The sequence below is a fragment of the Gadus morhua genome, chromosome 22 (assembly GCF_902167405.1).
Source record: "Gadus morhua chromosome 22, gadMor3.0, whole genome shotgun sequence".
Lineage (NCBI taxonomy): Eukaryota > Metazoa > Chordata > Actinopteri > Gadiformes > Gadidae > Gadus > Gadus morhua.
The window spans coordinates 7369246-7393240 of NC_044069.1; the positions used below are offsets into that span (position 1 = coordinate 7369246).

General features: G+C 45.4%; 1 protein-coding gene across 1 annotated transcript in view; it reads right to left on the bottom strand.

Moving 5' to 3' along the window:
- Positions 1–13539: 13539 nt before the first annotated feature.
- Positions 13540–23995, bottom strand: part of mylipa (myosin regulatory light chain interacting protein a) — a 20696-nt gene continuing 10240 nt past the window's right edge. The window contains exons 3-7 of the mRNA XM_030347142.1: positions 22983–23168; positions 19397–19594; positions 18740–18904; positions 16951–17380; positions 13540–15466 (exon numbers count right to left, since the gene is read on the bottom strand). Of these exons, the coding sequence (XP_030203002.1) occupies positions 15200–15466; positions 16951–17380; positions 18740–18904; positions 19397–19594; positions 22983–23168 (1246 nt within the window). The 3' untranslated portion in view covers positions 13540–15199. The remainder of the gene's footprint in view (positions 15467–16950; positions 17381–18739; positions 18905–19396; positions 19595–22982; positions 23169–23995) is intronic.

Genomic DNA, 23995 nt, shown 5'->3' on the forward strand with positions numbered 1-23995 from the left:
GACCGATAAAAAACAACAGTGTTACCCCTTATGTTTTTTTTCATGACGACCAATAAAAAACGACAGTGTTACCCCTTATGTTTTTTTTCATGACGACCGATAAAAAACAACAGTGTTACCCCTTATGTTTTTTTTCATGACGACCGACTAAAAACGACAGTGTTACCCCTTATTTTTTTTTTTCATGAGGACCAATAAAAAACGACAGTGTTACCCCTTAAGTTTTTTTCATGAGGACCAATAAAGAAGGACAGTGTTACCCCTTATGTTTTTTTTCATGAGGACCGATAAAAAACGACAGTGTAACCCCTTATGTTTATTTTCATGACGACCGATAAAAAACAACAGTGTTACCCCTCATGTTTTTTTTCATGAAGACCATAAAAAAACGACAGTGTTACCCCTTATGTCTTTTTTAATGACGACCGATAAAAAACGACAGTGTTACCCCTCATGTTTTTTCTCATGACGACCGATAAAAAACAACAGTGTTACCCCTTAGGTTTTTTTTCATCAGGACCAATAAAAAACGACAGTGGTACCCCTTATGTTTTTTTTCATGACGACCATAAAAAAGGACAGTGTTACCCCTTATGTTTTTTTTCATGAGGACCAATAAAAAACAACCGTGTTACCCCTTATGTTTTTTTTCATGACGACCAATAAAAAACGACAGTGTTACCCCTTATGTTTTTTTCATGACGACCAATAATAAACAACAGTGTTACCCCTTATGTTTTTTTTCATGAGTGTTACGACCCACCCCGTTGGTGTCCAGGGGGAAGGGGGGGGCAACAATGAATATAATACCGGGCGTTTAAAGAACAGAAGAGAGTAGCAGGATTTCAACAAACATACCATTTATTTCATAACTGGGTCCTAAGTTAACACAGAAAGAACCACAAACAAACAAACAACACTAACCCTCCACTGAGGGAGCAACAAACAACACTAACCCTCCACTGAGGGAGCAACAAACACTACTTATCCTCCACTGAGGGAGCAATGCCACGACGAAGAGCCCACGTAGCTCCGACTCGCGACCGACAGCGAACCCACTCGGTTCGCCTATCTGGCCCATTGGCCACGTCTGCTCTCATCCCTGCAGCTTAATACCAATCCACGTGATTGCTGAGGGGCTGCAGGTGTGTCTGATCAGTCCGACGGGGAGGGTGATACCTTGAACAGCACACAGAACAGCAGAGGAAAAACACACACACGTAACAATGAGGACAATAAAAAACAGCAGTGTTACCCCTTATGTTTTTTCTCATGACGACCAATAAAAAACGACGTGTTGCCCCTTATGGTTTTTTTCATAACGACCAATAAAAAACGACAGTGTTACCCCTTATGGTTTTTTTCATAACGACCAATAAAAACGACAGTGTTACCCCTTATGTTTTTTTCATGACGACCAATAAAAAAGGACAGTGTTACCCCTTAGTGTTTTTTTCATGACGACCAATAAAAAGAGTGACAGTGTTACCCCTTATGTTTTTTTCATGACAACCAATAATAAACGACAGTGTTACCCCTTATGTTTTTTTTCAGGACGACCAATAATAAACAACAGTGTTACACCTTATGTTTTTTTTCATGACGACCAATAAAAAACAACAGTGTTACCCCTTATGGTTTTTCATGAGGACCAATAAAAAACGACAGTGTTACCCCTTATGTTTTCTTTCATGAGGACCAATAAAAAAGGACAGTGTTACCCCTTATGTTTTTTTTCATGACGACCGATAAAAAACGACAGTGTTACCCCTGATGTTTTTTTTCATGACGACCGATAAAAAACAACAGTGTTACCCCTCATGTTTTTTTTCATGACGACCGATAAAAAACGACAGTGTTACCCCTTATGTTTTTTTTCATGACGACCGATAAAAAACGTCAGTGTTACCCCTTATGTTTTTTCTCATGACGACCGATAAAAAACAACAGTGTTACCCCTTATGTTTTTTTTCATGACGACCAATAAAAAACGACAGTGTTACCCCTTATGGTTTTTTTCATAACGACCAATAAAAAACGACAGTGTTACCCCTTATGTTTTTTTCATGACGACCAATAAAAAACGACAGTGTTACCCCTTATGTTTTTTTTCATGAGGACCGATAAAAAACGACAGTGTTACCCCTTATGTTTTTTTTCATGACGACCGATAAAAAACGACAGTGTTACCCCTTATGTTATTTTTCATGACGACCGATAAAAAACAACAGTGTTACCCCTTATGTTTTTTTTCATGACGACCGATAAAAAACGACAGTGTTACCCCTCATGTTTTTTTTCATGACGACCGATAAAAAACGACAGTGTTACCCCTTATGTTTTTTTTCATGACGACCGATAAAAAACGTCAGTGTTACCCCTTATGTTTTTTCTCATGACGACCGATAAAAAACGACAGTGTTACCCCTTATGTTTTTTTTCATAACGACCAATAAAAAACGACAATGTTACCCCTTATGTTTTTTTTCATGACGACCGATAAAAAACGACAGTGTTACCCCTTATGTTTTTTTTCATGAGGACCAATAAAAAAGGACAGTGTTACCCCTTATGTTTTTTTTTTTTTTTCATGCGGACCAATAAAAAACGACAGTGTTACCCCTTATGTTTTTTTTCATGAGGACCAATAAAAAAGGACAGTGTTACCCCTTATGTTTTTTTTCATGAGGACCAATAAAAAAGGACAGTGTTACCCCTTATGTTTTTTTTTGTTTTTCATGCGGACCAATAAAAAACGACAGTGTTACCCCTTATGTTTTTTCTCATGACGACCGATAAAAAACGACAGTGTTACCCCTTATGTTTTTTTTCATAACGACCAATAAAAAACGACAATGTTACCCCTTATGTTTTTTTTCATGACGACCGATAAAAAACGACAGTGTTACCCCTTACGTTTTTTTTCATGAGGACCAATAAAAAAGGACAGTGTTACCCCTTAAGTTTTTTTTTTTTTTTCATGCGGACCAATAAAAAACGACAGTGTTACCCCTTATGTTTTTTTTCATGAGGACCAATAAAAAAGGACAGTGTTAACCCTTATGTTTTGTTTTTTTTTTCATGCGGACCAATACAAAACAACAGTGTTACCCCTTATGTTTTTTTTCATGAGGACCGATAAAAAACGACAGTGTTACCCCTTATGTTTATTTTCATGACGACCGATAAAAAACAACAGTGTTACCCCTCATGTTTTTTTTTCATGACGACCGATAAAAAACGTCAGTGTTACCCCTTATGTTTTTTCTCATGACGACCGATAAAAAACGACAGTGTTACCCCTTATGTTTTTTTTCATAACGACCAATAAAAAACGACAGTGTTACCCCTTATGTTTTTTTTCATGACGACCGATAAAAAACGACAGTGTTACCCCTTATGTTTTTTTTCATGAGGACCAATAAAAAAGGACAGTGTTACCCCTTATGTTTTTTTTTTTTTTCATGCGGACCAATAAAAAACAACAGTGTTACCCCTTATGTTATTTTTCATGACGACCGATAAAAAACAACAGTGTTACCCCTTATGTTTTTTTTCATGACGACCGATAAAAAACGACAGTGTTACCCCCATGTTTTTTTTCATGACGACCGATAAAAAACGACAGTGTTACCCCTTATGTTTTTTTTCATGACGACCGATAAAAAACGTCAGTGTTACCCCTTATGTTTTTTCTCATGACGACCGATAAAAAACGACAGTGTTACCCCTTATGTTTTTTTCATAACGACCAATAAAAAACGACAGTGTTACCCCTTATGTTTTTTTTCATGACGACCGATAAAAAACGACAGTGTTACCACTTATGTTTTTTTTCATGAGGACCAATAAAAAAGGACAGTGTTACCCCTTATGTTTTTTTTTTTTTTTCATGCGGACCAATAAAAAACGACAGTGTTACCCCTTATGTTTTTTTTTTTTTTTCATGCGGACCAATAAAAAACGACAGTGTTACCCCTTATGTTTTTTTTCATGACGACCAATAAAAAACGACAGTGTTACCCCTGATGTTTTTTTTCATGACGACCGATTAAAAACGACAGTGTTACCCCTTATGTTTTTTTTCATGAGGACCAATAAAAAACGACAGTGTTACCCCTCATGTTTTTTTTCATGACGACCGATAAAAAACAACAGTGTTACCCCTTATGTTTTTTTTCATGACGACCAATAAAAAAGGACATTGTTACCCCTTATGTTTTTTTTCATGAGGACCAATAAAAAACGACAGTGTTACCCCTTATGTTTTTTTTCACGACGACCAAAGAAAAACAACAGTGTTACCCCTTATGTTTTTTTCATGACGACCAATAAAAAACGACAGTGTTACCCCTTATGTTTTTTTCATGACGACCAAAGAAAAACGACAGTGTCACCCCTCATGTTTCATTTGGTGAAAACGACAGTGTTACCCCCTATGTTTTATTCGATACATTTCGACAGTGTTACCCCTTATGGATTTTTCATGACGACAGATAAAAAACGACAGTGTTACCCTTTACGTTTCATTTGATAAAAACGACAGTGTTACACCTTATGTTTCTTTTTCATGACGATCAATAAAAAACAACTGTGGCACCCCTGTCGACGTTTTTGCGGAGATCCGAACCTGAGCTGTTTAGAGTGTTAACCTCCGAACTTATCAATACACCATTAAGACACAGAATAAAATCATCACAATGGTTATACTTGACTAGAATTCTTATGAATATATTTTATTTGACAAAGACAACAGTGTTACCCTTTATGTTTTTTTTCATGAAGAACAAGAAAAAACAACAGTGTTACCCCTTATGTGTTTATCATGACGACCAATAAAAAACGACAGTGTTACCCCTTATGTTTTTTTCATGACGACCATAGAAAGATGACAGTGTCACCCCTCATGTTTCATTTGATAAAAACGACAGTGTTACCCCTTATGTTTTTTTCATGACGACCGATAAAAAACGACAGTGTTACCCCATATGTTTCATTTGATTAAAACGACAGTGTTACCCCTTGTGTTTCATTCGATTAAAACGACAATGTTACCCCTTGTGTTTCATTCGATTAAAACAAGTGTTACCCCTTGTGTTTTTTTTCATGACGACCAAAGAAAAACAACAGTGTTACCCCCTATGTTTTATTTGATAAATATCAAGAGTGTTACCCCTTTTGTTTTTTTCATGACGACCAATAAAAAACAACAGTGTCATAGATCGCTAACTAGCAGAGAGTTGTAAGCACTTTCCAACCTTTCAGTGGAGGAATTGGACTCCCCAAGCAATGTCTTTCGGCCTGTAGCATGTAAACAAAATGAAGCAACTGTCCCATATTTCTAACTGCATTTGAAGTAGACATTGAGACTCACAAAAAATGGACGCTATAGGACAGTGATCATGATTTGTCTCAATATCAGAATAACAACAATGGGTCAAATAGCAATGGCTGGTGGAATGGCCATAAAGTAGGTCTGTATATGCAGTGTAAGCTTATCCAGGCCCTGCAATTCAGGATATAGGCTATGAATCTGAATGAAAAGCAGGTAAATAGGTAGTGGCCATCCCCAAAATGCACCAGAATACAGGAAATCAAATCTATTAAATTCCAAAAGAATATTGGGGGGGGGCTAGAACCTCAGACCCCCTCTCTATTACTGTGCCCCACCAACATGTTTGATCGCCAGCCGCCACTGACCAATTGAAATAATTCTCTGCACAATTTGAATTGTGTTTAAATGCTACAGTGGTCATTTGTTTAGCCAATTCATGTTAAACAATGAGGGTTTTGATTGTCGGGTCGGGCCTTTGATCGATCGTTTGTGGTTTTTTTGTTTTTGTTATCATTGCTTTATTGGCCTAATTTTAGGAGAAATCTATGCCATAAACAGACATTTTATAGGCCTTTATTACACGGGTCTTCTCAATGCCGTGGAACACTCCTTTCACTTGCATGGGTAGTAGTCCGGTAACTTGTCAATCCCAGCGTCTTCGGTTGCTAAGCGACGTCAACGTCTTACCCTGCGTTCACCAAAAGATGCATTTGCTGCCCGAACGCGTTGACGCCTGAGTTTTGCGGCGCGTCAAATCAAGTTTTGCGGCGCGTCAAACTTTTGACGCGCGTCAAAAGTTGAAATATTTCAACTCGAGCAGCATTTGACGCGCCGCAAAATACGTGAACGCGCCCGCCGCCCGTGCCCGGCAGCGGGCACGGGCATGCCGCGCCGCAAATCAGATTTTGACGCGCCGCAAATCAAGTTTTGCTGCCCGTTTTCTCGGCAGCAAATGCTGCGGCAGCAAAGCAGCAACGCGTCTCTACATTCACTTTGAATGGGATCACGACGCGCGTCAACTTTTTGCATCTTTTGGTGTGAACGCAGGGTTATAGTGGACTATTTCACTGCTGATCAACACTTTCTACGAATGCTGGTAAGTTACGAATACATTGTAAAAAGACACACCATGTGAAGTTATTTTCCAAATAAGATTTGAAAAGCTTTGAAAGTTTATATACAACACTATTTACATGGTTTCGGAGTAGTACACTTTGACATTTTAATACAGTTCAGCGAGAAAGGCGACGAAGAATACGAAGAGGGCGTTCCAGTCTGCGTAAACGGGAACCCCCACCACACGAGAACGCCCATTTGCGTCTGCAGTGGGATGATATTGGAAAGAGATGCCACGGCTTTAACTGAAGTTGTAACGGGAACATTAAGAAAGTACAATCCGGAGGAGAAATTAATATCATCTACACTGTTATATCGTTTACTCTGCCTTGGTTGTTCAGGGATGGCTGTCCCATTAAATGTTAGTTTAATGTTTTGGTTTTCTAACGAAATAAACGAGTCACGCATTCGTGTGCCCAACGTGAGGAATTGTCTCTTTCCATTTAATGCAATTTCCACAATATTATATTTATATGATTGGAAGATAAGATACGTGTCGTTGACCCTGTACGCTGCCATGCCATGCATTACATTTAAGCAGCATGCACGCACCATGAATGAACTTAACTTTATGAAGTTGAACTTTGTCTGCACGTTTGATTGAAAGATTAGAAGCATTGCACTCTGCTGATGCACTGTTAAGTATCTAGTTTATTTTAGTTAATATCCTCTCTAACGGCGCCTCCAAACAACGCGTCACGCGAGTATGTTGTGTAGTATGTCGCTTTATAAAAGTCATGCATGTGCGCGTGTTCTGCACGCGTTCATGAATGCGCGTTCATGTTTGCCTCCCTGGTGAGCTCGGCTAGGAACCGCTACTGACACACACACACACACACACACACACACACACACACACACACACACACACACACACACACACACACACACACCACACACACACACACACACACAACCAGAGTAGATTTTGCTACCCAATTGTGCCACTAGAGGCCAGTATAACCCAGTAAACACTGCTGAAGCGCTAAACTGTCTTTGTACAATTAAAAGCAGACATTCACTCGATGCACTTTCCATTGCAAAAGATTTTACAGTGTAAACGTGGCCCCTTGTAGCAACCTTTGCAAGCAGAATTGCTTGACAATAGCCTAATATACTGCATGTATTCGATTTAATTTAAATGAGGCTACATTGCATCCTTTATCGTTTAGACCTGCTATAAAAGGTGAACAGGATGCAAATCAGCATTTTTAAATCCCATAGGCAATATTTGCATATAAATAGTAAGATAAATTGAATTGAGTGAAGGCAAAAATCGGGTGCTTATAGCGGACAACTACTCCCCAGAACGCCACTCATAGGTTCTGCCAAGCAGGGTAAGGGTCAGGGGTTAGCGTTAGGGGCAGGGGTTAGGGGTTCCCCCCCCTGCCAGACTCTGAGTGGCATGGCGTTGATAAGCATGGGACCCAGCCGGCCACGTTGTCTCCCGGGGGTAATAAACCCGATAAGGAACAAAGGACAGCCGAACTAGTACACCATGTATCCATAAAAAAACTTTGTGGAGGTGCCCTAAAGGTGTGTGCAATGTGCACATGTCTGGAGGCCCATCTAAAGGGGGTTAGAGGTATATAGGTCGGTCTAAGTGGGGGGGAGGGATATAGGTGAAAGGGTGAAAGGGTGAAAAAAGAGTGGCTAGAAATACAGTTTTGTACTTTACTGTTCTGAATGAGCTAGTTTGGTTGAATATTTATCTTAGCTTAGTTTACGGAGAATCGAGGGATTGTCGATTCAGCATTGTCGAAGCAAATGTACATTAATAAAGCACCCTGAATCAACCGGACTCGAGTGAATTCAAAGGCGGATATTCACATAACCAACTTATGGTTCGCGTTTCTCATACTTGGGGAGAACATTGTGTACTGCAGAGCAGACACACGCCCAGCCCCATATATGACACACTGAGACCAGAAGGGCCTCGACCCGCCCACCGGACCGCATGCGGTCGGTGACGTCGTGAGGAGGCCGTCGCCGTCTGTAATGTCTCGCTGCGGCTTGTAGGACATGGACATCCAACATCCAAGTGCTGTCATTTGATTCCACTTGCCACCCCCACTGACGTCACTGGCTAATGACTGAACCAACCTAATTGTGATTGCAAAAACATGCGAAATGCGAAATGTGTTTTTGATGGGTCCACTACTTAAGCTAACGTATTTATCCACGATAGCAGACACTTTAAATAATAGTTAATAATAATTACATGCAACTTATTTATCTCAACGAAATTTCAAATAGTATACTACATAGGCCTACATAGAAATATATATAAAGGAAAATCTACGAAAATGAAAAGGCTAAAGTTAATGCAAAATGATGATGTAGTCGAGTACAAACAGTCTACTCTCATTGAAGTCTTTGGAAGTTAATTCTGACTGATATACTGTTATATTCCACAGCATGACATAACACATCTCAGGAAGTGGTAGTGCTTCACTTTGTTGGAGAATCTCCATACTGAAGGGTATAGTTCTTCTGAAGCAGATGTGCTGTGAATTCCAATATTAACACAACCGTAACAATGACCTACAAAAACTATGTGTGTGTGTGTGTGTGTGTGTGTGTGTGTGTGTGTGTGTGTGTGTGTGTGTGTGTGTGTGTGTGTGTGTGTGTTTGTGTGCAGTCACAGACGGTTTGCTAATTTCACGGAGGAGGGCAGAGAGATGGCAAGAGGAACTCTACCACCTATCTTCGGTATCCCGAGGAAGCGCAAAGTGTCAGAAATGGAGGAGACATAATATTTGTCATTTCTTTATTTCTTTATTTTTTATTGGTTTATTTGAAGAGAAGAGCAGAAAATAAAATTTATAATAATGGATACCAATTCCAAGAAACATATTATTTGAATCGAAATGAAATCATATATTGATGGTTATAAGCACACAATATACACCGTATGAAAATAAAATGCAGAATTCACATTAAAGAAAGACTACTGGGGGAAGTTAATTTGAAAATCGACAAAAGTTGAGCCTCTTTTTTTCACATGTGGATTGGGATTCTCATTGTTTGCCCAACCTCATTGAAATCAATGTGACAAGAACGCATTGGAGCGCTTGTTGTTGGGGATACTAAATCATCAAAATCTTATAAACATTTGTTTTGTACTCCAGGGTGACAACGAAGTGCAAAACAATGTGCCATTTCCTATTTATTTTATCAGTTTCAGTGCGGAGAAACTGTGTTCCCAAGAGGCTGAGCTTACAGTAAGGGTTACAGCAACCTTTCACAGTCTAAAGAACGCAAAGGAAACTTCCCTGTTCTACCGTTCTTTCCTCATTTAATGACAGCTGCTATAAGAACAGCAAGTCACTTAAGAAATGAAATCGTTTTACTTAGCTTTGACTCTTGCAACAGGAGAAATTGTGGCACTTTCTCCAAGAGTATAGTCGCTGAGCTCTCATTTACCGAGAAGCAGCAGCACAGTGTTTGGGTTAGCCGCTCTAAGTTACCCGAACGTTGCGTCAAATTAGTTCCAATCATAGTTATTTTATTTGGTCATCACGGGGGGGCCACAGGGGGGGCCAGGGACATGTCTAAAGGGGCACTGGCCCCTGTAGGCCCCCGAGTAGAATCGCCATTGATGGCCTGTGTTGTAGCAATGTTCACTACCATGATAAAAGCACCCCTGCAAATTCGTAGGCTGTGTTTGTACTCGGGGTATATCCGTCTAGGAAGAATGGTCCATATTGAACCTCACCATGACTGAGGGAGCATGGTGAATCTCCACAATCCAAAACTCCAGGCAGGTCGATTCTATCAATATTAATTTAAACAAAAATAAATAAATATAAAGAGAAAAGTCAACTCTCTCTAGCTTTCAATTCAATCCTGTTATTTGTTAGTTTTAATCCGACTGTACATTACTTTGAAAGGATGAACCTCAGTTTTGTGATTTAGACCTCACTTGACCTCACTCCCAGAGGGCCACGGTGCAATGTTTTTTTACACCACTGGGATGCTGACGGCGTTACCCACCTACATTTTTTTCCCTTGGCGGCCCTCAGTCAAATTTTGGGTTCCTAAATTGAATCTCAGCTGTCAAAACTTTGAGAACCCCCGGTTGTGGACCAACTTCGGAGAACTGTAGTTCCAACGTAGAAACGCTAGGGGTGAGCAATACTCCCCGTTGCGCAATGACGTCGGTTAGGAAAGTGGAGTCGAATTCATTTTAAACAGTCTTTTCCTATGTTCGAAAGGAAGCACATTTTCATCTCTCCTTGACCCTATGACGTTTTCCACAAAGGTTAATTAAAGGATAGGAGATTTGACTATTCGTAGAGGAATAGGGACACAGCTAAGGAGTCTCACCGCGTCCGCCATCTTGTCGTCACGTGACAGCACTTGGACGTTGGATGTCCATGTCCTACAGGCTGCAGCGAGAGGCGTTAAGTTAAGGCCACACTGCACGCGTTACAATTATCCTGCACTGCAAACATCACTGCGGTCGCCCGATCCTGCAGATTTGCACTTTACAACATCCGCAGAATCCGGCCCTTCCTCACAAGGGAAGCAGCTAAGCTTCCAGTCCAATCAATGGTCATCTCCCGCCTCGACTACTGCAACTCACTCCTGGCTGGACTTCCTGCCTCTGCGATTAAACCTTTGCAGCGCATCCAGAATGCGGCAGCGTGCCTCGTGTTCAACCTACCGAAGTTCTCCCATGGGACCCCCCTCTTCCGGGACCTCCACTGGCTCCCTGTAGTAACTCGCATCAAATTTAAGACGATGGTACTGGCATACAAGGCAGTCGATGGAACTGCCCCTGCCTACCTCCAAGCATTGCTAAAGCCACACACCCCAGCTCGATCCTTCCGCTCAACTACCTCAGCTGGACGTCTGGAACCGCCATCGCTAAGAGCTAGCAAAGGCCGTTCAGCAAAGTCTTTTCCCGGTTTTGGGACCTCAGTGGTGGAACGAGCTCCCTGCCGCTCTCAGGAATGCAGAATCGCTCACTATCTTCCGAAAAAGACTCAAGACTCACCTGTTCAGAGTCCACCTCGACTCTGCATAGCCACCCTCCCCCTTCTGGCCACCATTGTACACTGTATTGTATTGTATTGTATTGTATTGTATTATAGTACTTAACTGTGTAGCAACTGCAGTAGCTGCTATCATGGCTGTAACACGGGGAATTGATTAGCCTAGCGATTGTGGTACTTGCACTTGGTTCTATGAACATCCTTTCTGTACCGACAGCGATATATTGATGCACTTCTTATGACAAATGTACTTATTGTAAGTCGCTTTTGATAAAAGCGTCTGCTAAATGCCCTAAATGTAAATGCAAATGTAAAAAATGTAAATAACGCTCCTAACTTGACGCTTGATTATTGTGTGTCACAAAAATGGTTCAACGCACCTAACGCGCCTGTAACGCGTGCAGTGTGGCCTTAGCTTTACTCGACGCCGCGTGATCCGTCGACCGGGCGGCAGATGTGCTGAAGCACCCCAGAGGTAGCGAGGAGAGCCGGTGAGAATGGGTCTTTCATGTTTTCCGTATCCTGGCATGAGTTGAATCCAATCGTACTGGGTGTTTAATTATTCCCTTTGTCTCCTCCGACCCCCCCCCTTTTCTTTTTCGTGGTCCAGGTAATGAGCACCGGTCTACGGGGATACCGCTCTCTACCGCACGTCGGCTGTTAATTTCCTTTTTTTCATGAGAAACCTGAACTATTTGGGGGTATTTATTTTTGCCTAAATGTGGTTCAGTTCCTGTTTCTGTAAACCAAAACACCTCAGAAACAGTCGAACTAAACAAGGGTACAGTCGAGGTTTGACATGATTTGACGTTGATTTGACGTCTGATACAGGCCACTTATCCACTGTGTGTTATGGCTCTGAAATATTACCTGCGATTCAACTGCCTGCCCCTTGTGACAATACCACTGGATCAGAGGAGCGACCCCTCAATGAAAACTCCGGGTTATAAACTCGTTCATATTGAGGACGTTTCTTTGGTTACCAGCAGTCCAAGACCCAGGTCCAAGTCTCGCCGAGGGAGCTCTCCCTTTACACCCAACATGTTGAAGTCATTGAGGCCACGTCGGGAGATTTATAACGTCTAATCTGGCCAAGGCCTGCTGAGCAGCACTGAACCAAGAGATATTAAAAATACATTTTTGTACTCTGTCTTTATTACGTTTTGTGATTTGCTCCATCTTTCTTTTTCTAGATGATCCTTATCTCTTCTTTTGACGATATCACCCTTTTGGATCTCATCTTCTAACTCTTTTTTGGCGTTAGTTTACTCCTCCATCTAGTGATACATTTGATCATTTATCATACATTCACAGTTGTTTCTACCAATTCCATACCACATTATATCTGCCTTTACAACATATAACGATATGCCATATCTGTATTCAACGTTTACAGGGATCTGAAGAGACCATAAACGACAACACAATTACTCTTCTTAATGGATCGCAGGACGTAGTGGATATCTGCATAGCTGCAAAACTAAGTCCATGTCCACTACTGCCAAACTCGATAAGTTCTACCGTTCATCCAACTGACATAACCCTCCACTTAAGGAGGCAAACGTTCAAAAGGCCATCGACCAACAATCCCTTAAACTACAGGACTGTACTTTAAGGTCAAGCTCATGCTAGCCAATAGGCAGCCATGTCCTCTACTCTGACAGCCGTGTCAACAAAACATGACCCTTCACCCCTGCATTCTTTAGCCTCTGACAACTGAGGATGATCGATCCTGTGTCTGCCCAGCAGAGACCTCATCTGGGTCATGACAGCAAAATCACATTAGCTGGGGAGGCGAAGACATCCCAGCTATTTCAGTGCAGGACAGGTCAGAAGATTACCTCTGTTGGACAGCCCACAACATGGCAGCCGCCAATCAGCTAGCTCAAGGGTTGGAATCTGAAACCCTCCTTCAGAATGGAACGTCTTTCACCTCCGTATCAAGATGGGGACTTGGTGCAAGTCCAGCGGCACAGTTAACCCTTTCACTGCTTTCATTTCGAGTGCTTTGACCTGGGTTTCAACCATCTTCAGACATTCTCACAGAAAGACCTCAGTGGAATTTTGGAATGTTAACACAGGCTCCAGTTTTTGTTTTAAAAACACCTTTATTAATACTTCTTTCTTGTCAAAGCGTAATATATAAAAAAGGATTTTATCCTACACGCTATTTCGAAGTGGCTATTGCTTCAGAAAACAGAAACAAATCGCAACTTTTACAATGTGGAAAAATAAAACACACTCTCTGGCTGACAGGAAGTGACAGACAGGAAGATATTCTGCATCCACAAACAGTATTCCTCATCTCCACGTCAACAAACAAAAATAATCTGTGCATAGAAATAAAATTCGAGAATATGTAATCGAAAAACACATTGTGTCGGTGCTACATTAAGGCCAAACCCCTACATGGAGAGACTTCTCTTGGTAAAGTGACAATGTACACAAGATCTCTCCTTTCTTCCAAATAAAAACATACCTTGGTCAGAGGGAAAAATAAATTACAGGTTGAACCTTTTCGAACAGCAAGCTGGTGTTGCACTGACAAATCTGCTAGTACCTTTTCAAAATAAAACAAGGACTTTTGCTACTAGTTCCCATGAGTGGGGTGGGGGGAGGGAGCAACTGACACTGAACAACAAAAGTCTGTTAAAACAACAACAGCGCTTCAACAAATACAATCTCTGCCGTGTCCATTTTTCAGATTCATTCAGAGGACAGATACTTTTGAGCTTGCAGAACCACTGCCTGTGCATATCGGGTTACTGAAAGTGGTGTCTGGCTATGCATGTGTGTGTGTGTGTGTGTGTTCGTGTTGTGTGTCTGTGTGCGTGTCCATGCTTGTCTTCTGTGTTTGTGCATGCGTGCATGGGTGCGTTCCTGTGTGCGTGCGTACGTGTGTGTACGCGTGTGCTTCCCAGTCTCTGGAGGCCTCCCCAATGCATTTAAGGGGAAACATAATTAAATACATGGATCACACTCAAGAAATATAACACAAAAACCCTGCCAACGTTTTTAAAAAGATGCATCTCATTCCGAGTAATCGGAGAACTAACCGGCTGAACAAATGACCGAAATCTAGGGACATGTTTTAAATATGAAAACTAACTGATCGACTCAATCCATAATGTAAAAATGTTATTCTCTTAAAACACAGAATCTCTTTGCAAAATCATTAAAAAGGAATTGATGCCGGATATGGATGCCTTAACCTCACCTGATATGAAGCAAAAGGAAAAAAGCAGCAAAAGAAATAAAACTCGTACATCAAAGCAAAAATTCCAAAACAAAAGTAGTGTTTCGTCCACTCATCAGGTCAACTGATACGTCAATAAATTAATTAAGAAATACAACACAAGGGGCTAATCTAAAAGGACAAGGGGGTCAGAGGGATGCAATACTAGGACAGACGGGACTGGCTGGATATGACGTAGCGGTGTTGGTGGGCGTGGCCCAACGGCGGCCACGGCCCAATCAAGAACAAGCGGGGCAAGGAGTGGGAGTGGCTACAGTCTCTGGAGTCTTCTCATAGATTTTGGTAGATCGTGAACTTTGGAACTAGAAAAAGGGGATCAAATGAAGTCCAGGTGGGCGTAGAATCTCATCGATCCCCCCCCCCCCCCCCCCCACCACCACAACCACCTCCAATCTCTGTTGAACATTAACCACGACCCGGTTCACCAGTTCATCAGTCCTGTGGGTTGTTCACCCCGGGGGGGGGGGGGGGGGGACCCGCTCCACCCACGGTCTACATGTGGTGGTACCGCGTAGAGACCTTGTGGTTGTGCTCTGCGTTGGAGGCGTCGTTGGTGGAGGCAGTGTCCCGGTGGATGGACATGGGGCTGCTGCTGCCGCCGGTGGTGTTGGTGGTGGTGGAGGAGGAGGTGGTGGTGGTGGTCTTGGTGGTGGTGCGGGGGTGGTGGTTGTCTGTGAGGGTGAGGCTGAGCAGGCTGGTGCACGTGGGCAGGTAGACGTGCTGCACGTGCTCCACGTCGGAGCGGCACACGGGACACGTCTGCAGACAGAGGGGGGGGGGGGGGGGGAGACGGGTCAGACATCTTGGAGACGTTTCACAGGCCGCCATTTAGGGGGGCGTTTCTGAGCAGGGACATTCTTGTCTCCATTTGCACAGCGTGTGATATAACCGGACCATCTGGAGTCAGGTGGTGCTAATGATGACTCTGACCGCATCTAGCAGGATTTTAATGTTACTTTGAGTAGAATAGTGCCATCGGCCATCTTTAAAGCTGGTAGGGAGTTCATATTAGAAGTCTTCATTTGATCATAAACAAGGCCTCTGGAAGCTTCGACCGACGGACTACATGTATTTACAGTACACTTGGGACTCATTAAATACGCAAAAAAAACAATATTCTATAAACATCTCCAAAGTCCTAGAAAATGGAGAAAAACGCCAACAAAGTAGCAACTCCACGGCCAGAACATTACCAGCGGGCCGTTACAGAGACACTGGGCCGCGGGCCGGCTCCCCACCGACGGACACAAACAGAGTCTCCTCGGCGCATTAAAAACCTCTTAACCATTTTAAATAACAGGCTGGAGTGCCGACACCAAGTGTGCGTGGCGAGGACTCTGCTGAAAAAACACGGAGCCATTGTCCCCCGCGCCAGAGAGAGAAGGAAAGATTTATGGCGCTATTGAAATGAGCTCGCTTTGCTGTCTATAATCAACGGCAGATATAAAAGGGTCTATTCAACAACATGAAGAGGCCATTAGGCCCCAGCGGAAGCAGAGTTGAGAGACGACTGGCAACGCACAAACGCATTCAACCCCCCCCCCCCCAAGGCGATCCCTCTTCCCCTCACAGGGTCAGAAACCACAGAAGGCCCGGGACAACGCGAGTGACAAACACGGCCAAAACATTTCCAAGATGAATAATTAAAGGGTTCCGTAAGTTTTTTATTACGTTTTTTTTTTAACTCTTCACAGCCTTTATCGCGCCATCTGAAGACGTGCACGGGCCGTGTGGAGTTCAGTTGGAGCACCTGGGGGGGACGCGGGTCTGGACGGCGGCCATGCTTGTAGAGGCAGCCTCACATGCTAATGTACTCCCAGAGAACAGGCGTGCTACTGTTGTCGTTGTCGGCTCAGGGCATCGTACAGTTACAGTCCTGCTCGCATCGGAGTGCAGGGTAACCTTTGAAACTAGGTCATAGGTTAATCGTTGTGACACGCAGAGGGTAACAGAGGGCAACGGCAATCAAATGATCATCATTTATAGCCCTCGTCTTTTATTTGCTGATTTATATCTCGATGACCGATTAGCTCGCTGTAATACCTTACAGGTCGACCGCATATCTGTTTACTTTAATATGTTATCGAGTCATTGCTTTTTTATTAAGGCTTGATGAGAAAAAGAAACGGCATCCAAAACATATTACCGAGCGCAACGTAGTACTTCGTAGCTGGGTGGATGGGTGTGGGGTTGGTGGGGTTGTGGATAGGGTGGGGAGGTAGGGTTGGTGGGTGGGGTCTCACCTGCAGCTGGCTGGCGCAGCCCTGGCAGCACACCATGTGGCCGCAGGGGCAGAAGGCGGCGTCGATCTCCTCGTCGCAGCACAGCATGCACAGCAGCGCCTCGCGCAGCTTCCGCACGCGCTCCTGCAGCTCCCGGCTCTCCTGGCAGCTGCCGCAGTCCAGCGCCTCGTCGCGCCCCCCGCCGCGGCTGGGCGAGCGGGACCCCGGGGTCCCGCCCCCGCCGCCACCGCCGCCGCCCGACACCAGGTCCGTGATGCCGGCGTTGTAGAGGGCGCGCCGGGCGTGGTCGTAGACCTCCTTGGAGGTGCGGCGGATGTCGAAGACGTACTTCTTGCCCATGTTGACGTTCTCGTGCAGGAAGAGCGAGGCCAGGTGGCCCTTGAAGTCGCGGCTGTACTGCATCATCACCGCGTTGGTCACCGTGTCGCACCTGGGGGAGGGGGGAGAGGAAGAAGGACCCGGTGAGATGAGGAATTTGTGCTTCCAACCGGTCGTGAGCTCGTTCCAACTTGACCATAACTTCAAGGGATGGACAGAATGATGGCCTCTGGGTTTATAAGAAGGTGATCGACTCTCCCTTTCAACCTACTTTCTGTCCCGGTCGTCTGACAACATCAAAAGGTACAGGAGCCCATACAAATAACTTGAAACAGAAAAGTAAAAAGGGAATTTTGTCGTTTCTTCTTGAACATTGTATTTTGCTACTCTGCAGTTTGTGGCGGGCAGGTCAACCTCATTGTGTTCCACTGACACAGCCCCCCACTACGGCCCACCGTCCAGCGTCGCACCTGCGCCACGAAGAAACGCACGCAGGTGACAGGGGGGGAATTCTGCACACTCCAAACTAAAAGCCTGCATGTCCGAAAACAAAGGCAGAGCGATGCGTCTTTTGTACCTTTGTGGCTTTTCTGACTGAGCGAGCACAATTCTATAGTGCAGCCATTTCGATTGTGCTCCCTCCTTACAACCTTGTGTGCAAGGACACACACACACACACACACACACACACACACACACACACACACACACACACACACACACACACACACACACACGCTATGCCTTCATTAAAGATGCATACTAAAGGAATAGGACGAGGGCTTTCAGAACCCACCGTCTGTGCGCATGCATGCTAAAAAAAAAAAAAAAAGGAGGATTTAAGAGCAATAGAGAGTCAATGTGTACGCTTGTGATCGCGGCAAATGCATATTCAGCGTACACTCTGTGCCAAACAGAGCAGAAACCTTCGGAGAACAAATGGACCCGAGTTTCTTTAGGTCTATCAAGTAAGGGTTTTTTTCCTCTCCTGGTCTCGGTGGCTGTAGAGTTGGCTCGGGGCCGTGATCTCGCCACACCAGAGCGACCCGGGAACATGAGCCTTATTCTAAAAGGAGCACGGCTTTAGTCAATGAGTGGCCAAGTGCTTAACTCGCGGAACACGGGGGCGAGATGCCCCCGTGTAACTCTTGTTTTTAGGTCATCGCGTGTCCGTGAGGAGGTCTTCGCCGCGTTACATGGTCAAACGGAAAACATTAACCCAAAGAGAGACGGGACGACGCAGATATTAAGCATGTCGAGTTGGGAACAAGTGGACTCCTGCCACAAAAACTATTTTCGTTTTTTTCCCCAAAACGACATTGAGCAGATGAACGCATGAATAACGTAAATCCCTTTGACCCAACCACAAGTAATCTAGTCCCCCAGAACCGTCCAATTGGACGGATCTGATCCTCTGATTGGATGGATCCCCCTCCCCCCCCCCCCCGCCAGGGCGGCGACCCCCCCTCACCTGTAGAAGGCGTGCGTCTCCGTGATGGCCCGGTAAAGGGCACTGGCTGCCCGGTGACTGATGAGCTTAAACAGCAGCACCACGCTGTCGTTGGTCTCCTTGGTAACGGTCAGGTACACGCTCTTCCCCGACTGGGTGGCGATCTGGATGACCGGGTAGCATATCCTGGGACGGGGAGGGGAGGAAACAAAGATGAATGTCAATTGGACGTAGACAACCCATCCACTGGGGAACAACCTCGGAACCGCTTCCTAATAGCATGTGTACTTAACTCGTGGACTTGTACGACGTGAATTAACAAAGTTAATCATTCGATGCAATAACAACCACGGATCGGGTCATCACTGATAATTCCCAGGGCTGGAGTAGATAACATGGCAATATAGCCCGTGTTAAATGACCGACTTGTAAATACTTAAGTCCATCTCACTCGCTCTATCACGCACGCTCCCTCACACTCTCCCTCCCTCCCTCCCTCACTCTCCCCCCCCCTCCCTCATAGAGCTCGTCTGCCAGACTTAAGTTCCGACTAGACAAATAGAAAATCCTTAGTTGCTGCATGAAATCTGAAAGCTGAAATATAAAACTCTGTACCAAACAACAACAACAACCACCACCACCACGACAACAACAACACGCTCTCCAGCTCTCCCCCACCTGTTGACGAGGGCGAAGTCCTCCTTGCAGACGGCGATGCCCTCGGGCCCCACGCCGATGGCCAGCCGCTGGCCGTCGGCGTCGCGCGCCCAGTGCCACTCCACGCCGTAGTGCTCCAGGGACGAGACCAGCTGCAGGGCCTGGTACTCCACGGAGCCGGGGCCCGCGCCCTCCAGGGCCTGGTGCCGGGACACTATTCTGCAAGGGGGTGGGGGAGAGGGGAGGGGAGGAGGGAGGGAGGGGAGGAGACAAAAAGGAAAGAACTCAGGTTAAATTGCTTTTTTAATTTGACTTTTTCTTTACATGTCAACTAAAACAATTACCTGAACTAATCCTATCTATTTTACTTTATTACTACATTTTATTGTACGACGATGTTTCCATGTGAAGCACTTCGAGTCTGCCTCGTGTATGAAAAGTGCTATACAAATAAAGTTGTCTTGCCTCAACAAATATCCTCGCCGTTTCTCCCGGTCGACGTCAGATCAACATCGTGAGCTTGAAGAGGTCAGCGGAGGCAACGTGCTGAGAATGTTTAACAAGTGGAGCTGTTTTTTTTTGTTTCTCCGTCCAAAACTTTCTCTTCCCTCCTTTAATCAACAACACCCAGCTCCACATTTTAATCAACACTCAGATGGTCGTTAGCGGCGCAGCATGCTGCTGGGATAAATAATGCAGACAACACGTCGCAGCCACAGCCAACGAGGGATCCAGCGGAGCACACGCACCGCACTTCCATAGGCGGAGTCATTCAGCCGCTTCTCTCCATCTCCCTCTTTAACCACCCGAAGCTACCCCTCCATCCGTCTCCCACACAATATAGCTCCGCGCTCCGTTTCCAACGGTGACCGGGCTCGGTACGCACACAGACCCTGATGCAAACTCAGTGACCAGAAAGACCCGTGTCCTCAAAAGACCCTCGAGGCATCGGTGGTGGCGGGGGGATACCGGGGAAGCATGGATTAGAAGGGTAACGTTTTGGTAGGCAATAGGGTTGTTGCTCAAGGCTTTCCTACCGCTAACGTGGACATAAATCCATGTGTTGAGACTGAAATAGAAAATAACAAGTGTGACTGGAGTGAGAAAACAGCTGTTCAGGATGCACATATCCTTATAACAGAAGGCAGCCTCCCCTCCCCTCTCTCTCTCTCTCTCTCTCTCCCCCCCCCCTCCCCCCTCTCTCCTCCCCCCCAGCCCCTTCAACCGTGAATCATAGCTGAGGCGTGAAGAAAATAAGAACAGCACGTAGACATGAAAAAGGAACTTCTGTGCAACTGCCAGACTGTAAATCTATTCCAAGTCCTAATTACTTGAATATAATTAAATGGAGATTTGATTGAAGATTTTGTGATATGCACGGGGCCATAATTAAGCCTGCACTTGAAGCTTAATTAAATACTTGGTTTTACATATAGCACTACACACGAGGACTCGCTTGATTATATTAAGGAAAACATCTTGCTTCCGTTTTTGGTGCATTTTTTAAGCTAAATCCCATTCCCCACTTGGGAAAAGGGGTCCATTTATCTCAACTTGCACATGATCGGTAGCGCTGCAACAAAAAACAATTAGAGGTAAAGTTACAGCCTGTACTCACACGACACGTTAACCTCCCGAAAGGGACTCTTGCTCTAACCTCAGGGAAACCGCAGCTCGGCTGACGTAATAGAAATGAAAACGCACGAGGAAGGAAACCTGAATCCACCAGGATCCGGTTGCAGAACGCCTCGTTTGTACGGCCAGGGTTGGGGGATCGATTTCCAACGGGGCCAGCCGGTCGAAAGGCCGGCCCGGAAAATGCGTGCGCTCACATTTTCTGAGGCGCTTCAGAGAAAGGGCGTGCGCCAAATGGCACTTTCACCTGCTAGTGGGCACACGCGAGACCGCTCCCTAGGGGCACATCGTCAGACGAGGGGCCCCTTGTGGGGTCAGACATCTGCTGGCACGGCACAAGTGTTCAGAGCAGTCGCGAGCGCAGAGTCTTGTCCAAACTATTGACAACTGTTGAACATGACATGGCGACCCAGCCACTCCACACTACCACCACCCCCCCCACCCCCCCCCCCCCCCCCCTACCAGTCCATCTACTTCCCAGCATTTGCATTCAAAGTGCATCGCGTGTGTCAGCTAGGAGCCTGGGGATGGATGGCACAGTGGTGCTTTACTGCGTGTGCCCTGACACTCAATCCTCCGTGATGGATCGTGTTCGGGTCACATGGGGTGCTCGTCACCTGGCATGAATGCCTTCTTGTGGAGGAAAATATGTTTTTTTAATGATGGTTTTGGCTTGAAGCCGTCCCTGGCAGACAGCCAGGATTGGGGTTATATCGTCGCTAACTAGAAGACGTTCAGCCGGGGCCGAATGATGAGCGCAATGCCCTTTAAAAAGCCCACTTAGATAGGTTAATGCTTTTCGCTTTCAATTATGCGTCGCCATGCCATAAAGGTTTGAAGGCAGCAGCAGACGATTTACCGCGTTTTTCAAATTGAGATTCCCGTGGAATACTCTACTCACGTATTAGGATCAGATTACCCAATAATCTAATCAACACGCAATCATCACGGGTGAGCAAAGCGTTCAGAGAACATGGACTCGAATACGGGGACATTGTATCCTCCCACAAACACAAAGCTTTTCCCTGTACAACCTGCACCGTCTGTACCCTTTTATATTTATACTTTAAAAACACAGACCCGACCGCCATCGCTAGACGAGTCGAGTCCTCTCCACTGGGGCCTCAGACCGCCCCGGGCCCCGGACCTCAAGGTGGATCCCAGGCCCTGGCTGGGATCCATGCCGGGCTTTGTGGAAGAGTAACTAAAAACGCCCCATCTCCCCAGGGGGGGGGGGGGTGGCAGCTGACCGGCCGGAGTACGTTTCGCCGAGTGCTTTTGAGCCGAACTAATCGGAGGAATCACGGGAGCACCGGGCTAGCGGGCGGCCATGTTGTTCGTCTTTGAGAGACAGGGAACCGTCTGCTTTTATATAAAAGGCACTCGTCCGTCGCCTGGCGACTTTGTGAAAGTCAAGGAAACGAAAGGAAGGCGTCCGTCTCGGTCGTACACTCTGGAAAGCTTTCCTAGACTTTGTTCAGGGAGTGACTCACCGGTCGAATATTTTCACGCTTGACTATTTTGTGCGATAGAGCAAGCAATACAGTCTCATCACCATGGTAAAGAAAGTGAGGTCCTCTCATATTTGTCCATGTATATCCAGTCACATTCTCTGTGTGTCGCTTTGCCTGTATGTCTTTCTGAGTGTGAGTGTGTGCCTTTCTGAGTGTGTGTGTGTGTGTGTCTTTCTGAGTGTGTGTGTGTGTGTGTCTTTCTGAGTGTGTGCGTGGGTCTTTCTGAGTGTGTGCGTGGGTCTTTCTGAGTGTGTGTGTGCGTCTTTCTGAGTGTGTGTGTGTGTCTTTCTGAGTGTGTGAGTTTGTGTGAGTGTGTGTGTCCATCTGTGTGTGTGTATTTATTTGAAATAAAAATATTCCGGTTTGTAGGAATAAATAATATTCCTTCAAACCGCCGGCGGTTTGTATCCCATGGCCCCATCGTTTGTGCACGCGTTGGTAATGTTGTTGTTGTTTACCTGTTGACGGTGTCCGGGCAGGGCTCCTCCCCGCAGAGCTCCCGGTACCAGTACTGCGCCGTGTTCTGGTTGTAGTCGCCGAACTCCGCCTGGGCCAGCAGCGCGCCGAGCTCCTCCGCCTGCTCCGAGGCCATGCGGAGGTGGCCGCTGTGGAGGTCCTCCTTCACGTGCATGAAGAACATGTGTCTGCGGAGGAGGACACAGGGTCAGACAGGTGGACCGCTACCTTCCTTAGGTCTCTCAGACACAGTCAACAGAAGAGCCTTCCGCTGAATTCAGATACGAGTCATTCCCGCCCAAAGCACATAGTCATATTTTGTATTTGTAGCACGCCCCACAAATAGTAATGTGCCTCATCCTTGTTTTAGTGGAGCAAAGCACACACACATGAAGCAGGGCTGTGTTAATTTGCTTCGCTTCATGTTAGGACTCTTTTTGATAATAACCATTAATCAAATATTTAGTCTGTCCTGACCCAAGCATTTGTGCACAAGACACCGAGGCATCACAGGATGGGCTACAGACGTGGATTGAACCCAGTCCATTTGATTGGGAATAGAACACTCCAGATACTCCCCGGTTGTCCTGACCGCTGACCGAGATTAACTAACTCGGTTGAAACTAAAGACGGTCTTGTAGTCAATGATTCAAACAGGTCGACGGTGTGAGTGTCATTTCCCGGGAACAAAGTTAATGTGTGTGCACACCAAGTGTGTGTCTACAATCGTTGTTCCAGAAGAGAGGGCCGGGATGTGATACTCGGGAGTGCTTCCACCGTCAGTCAGGAGACCGTCGGGCTAATCTGGGAACAGCAAACCCTCACTTTCTGGACTTGTGGGCCCTTCCGAACGCCTCTTATCACACGGCGTGTATGGAGAGAAAACAGACACGCCGATAGGAACACTTCGACTATCTTTAGAACGCAGACACGCACAGTGGCTCGCTCATGACCTTGACTGTACGCCGACAGTTGATAACGCGCAGGGGGTGGGACACATATAGGCCGTCTCCTG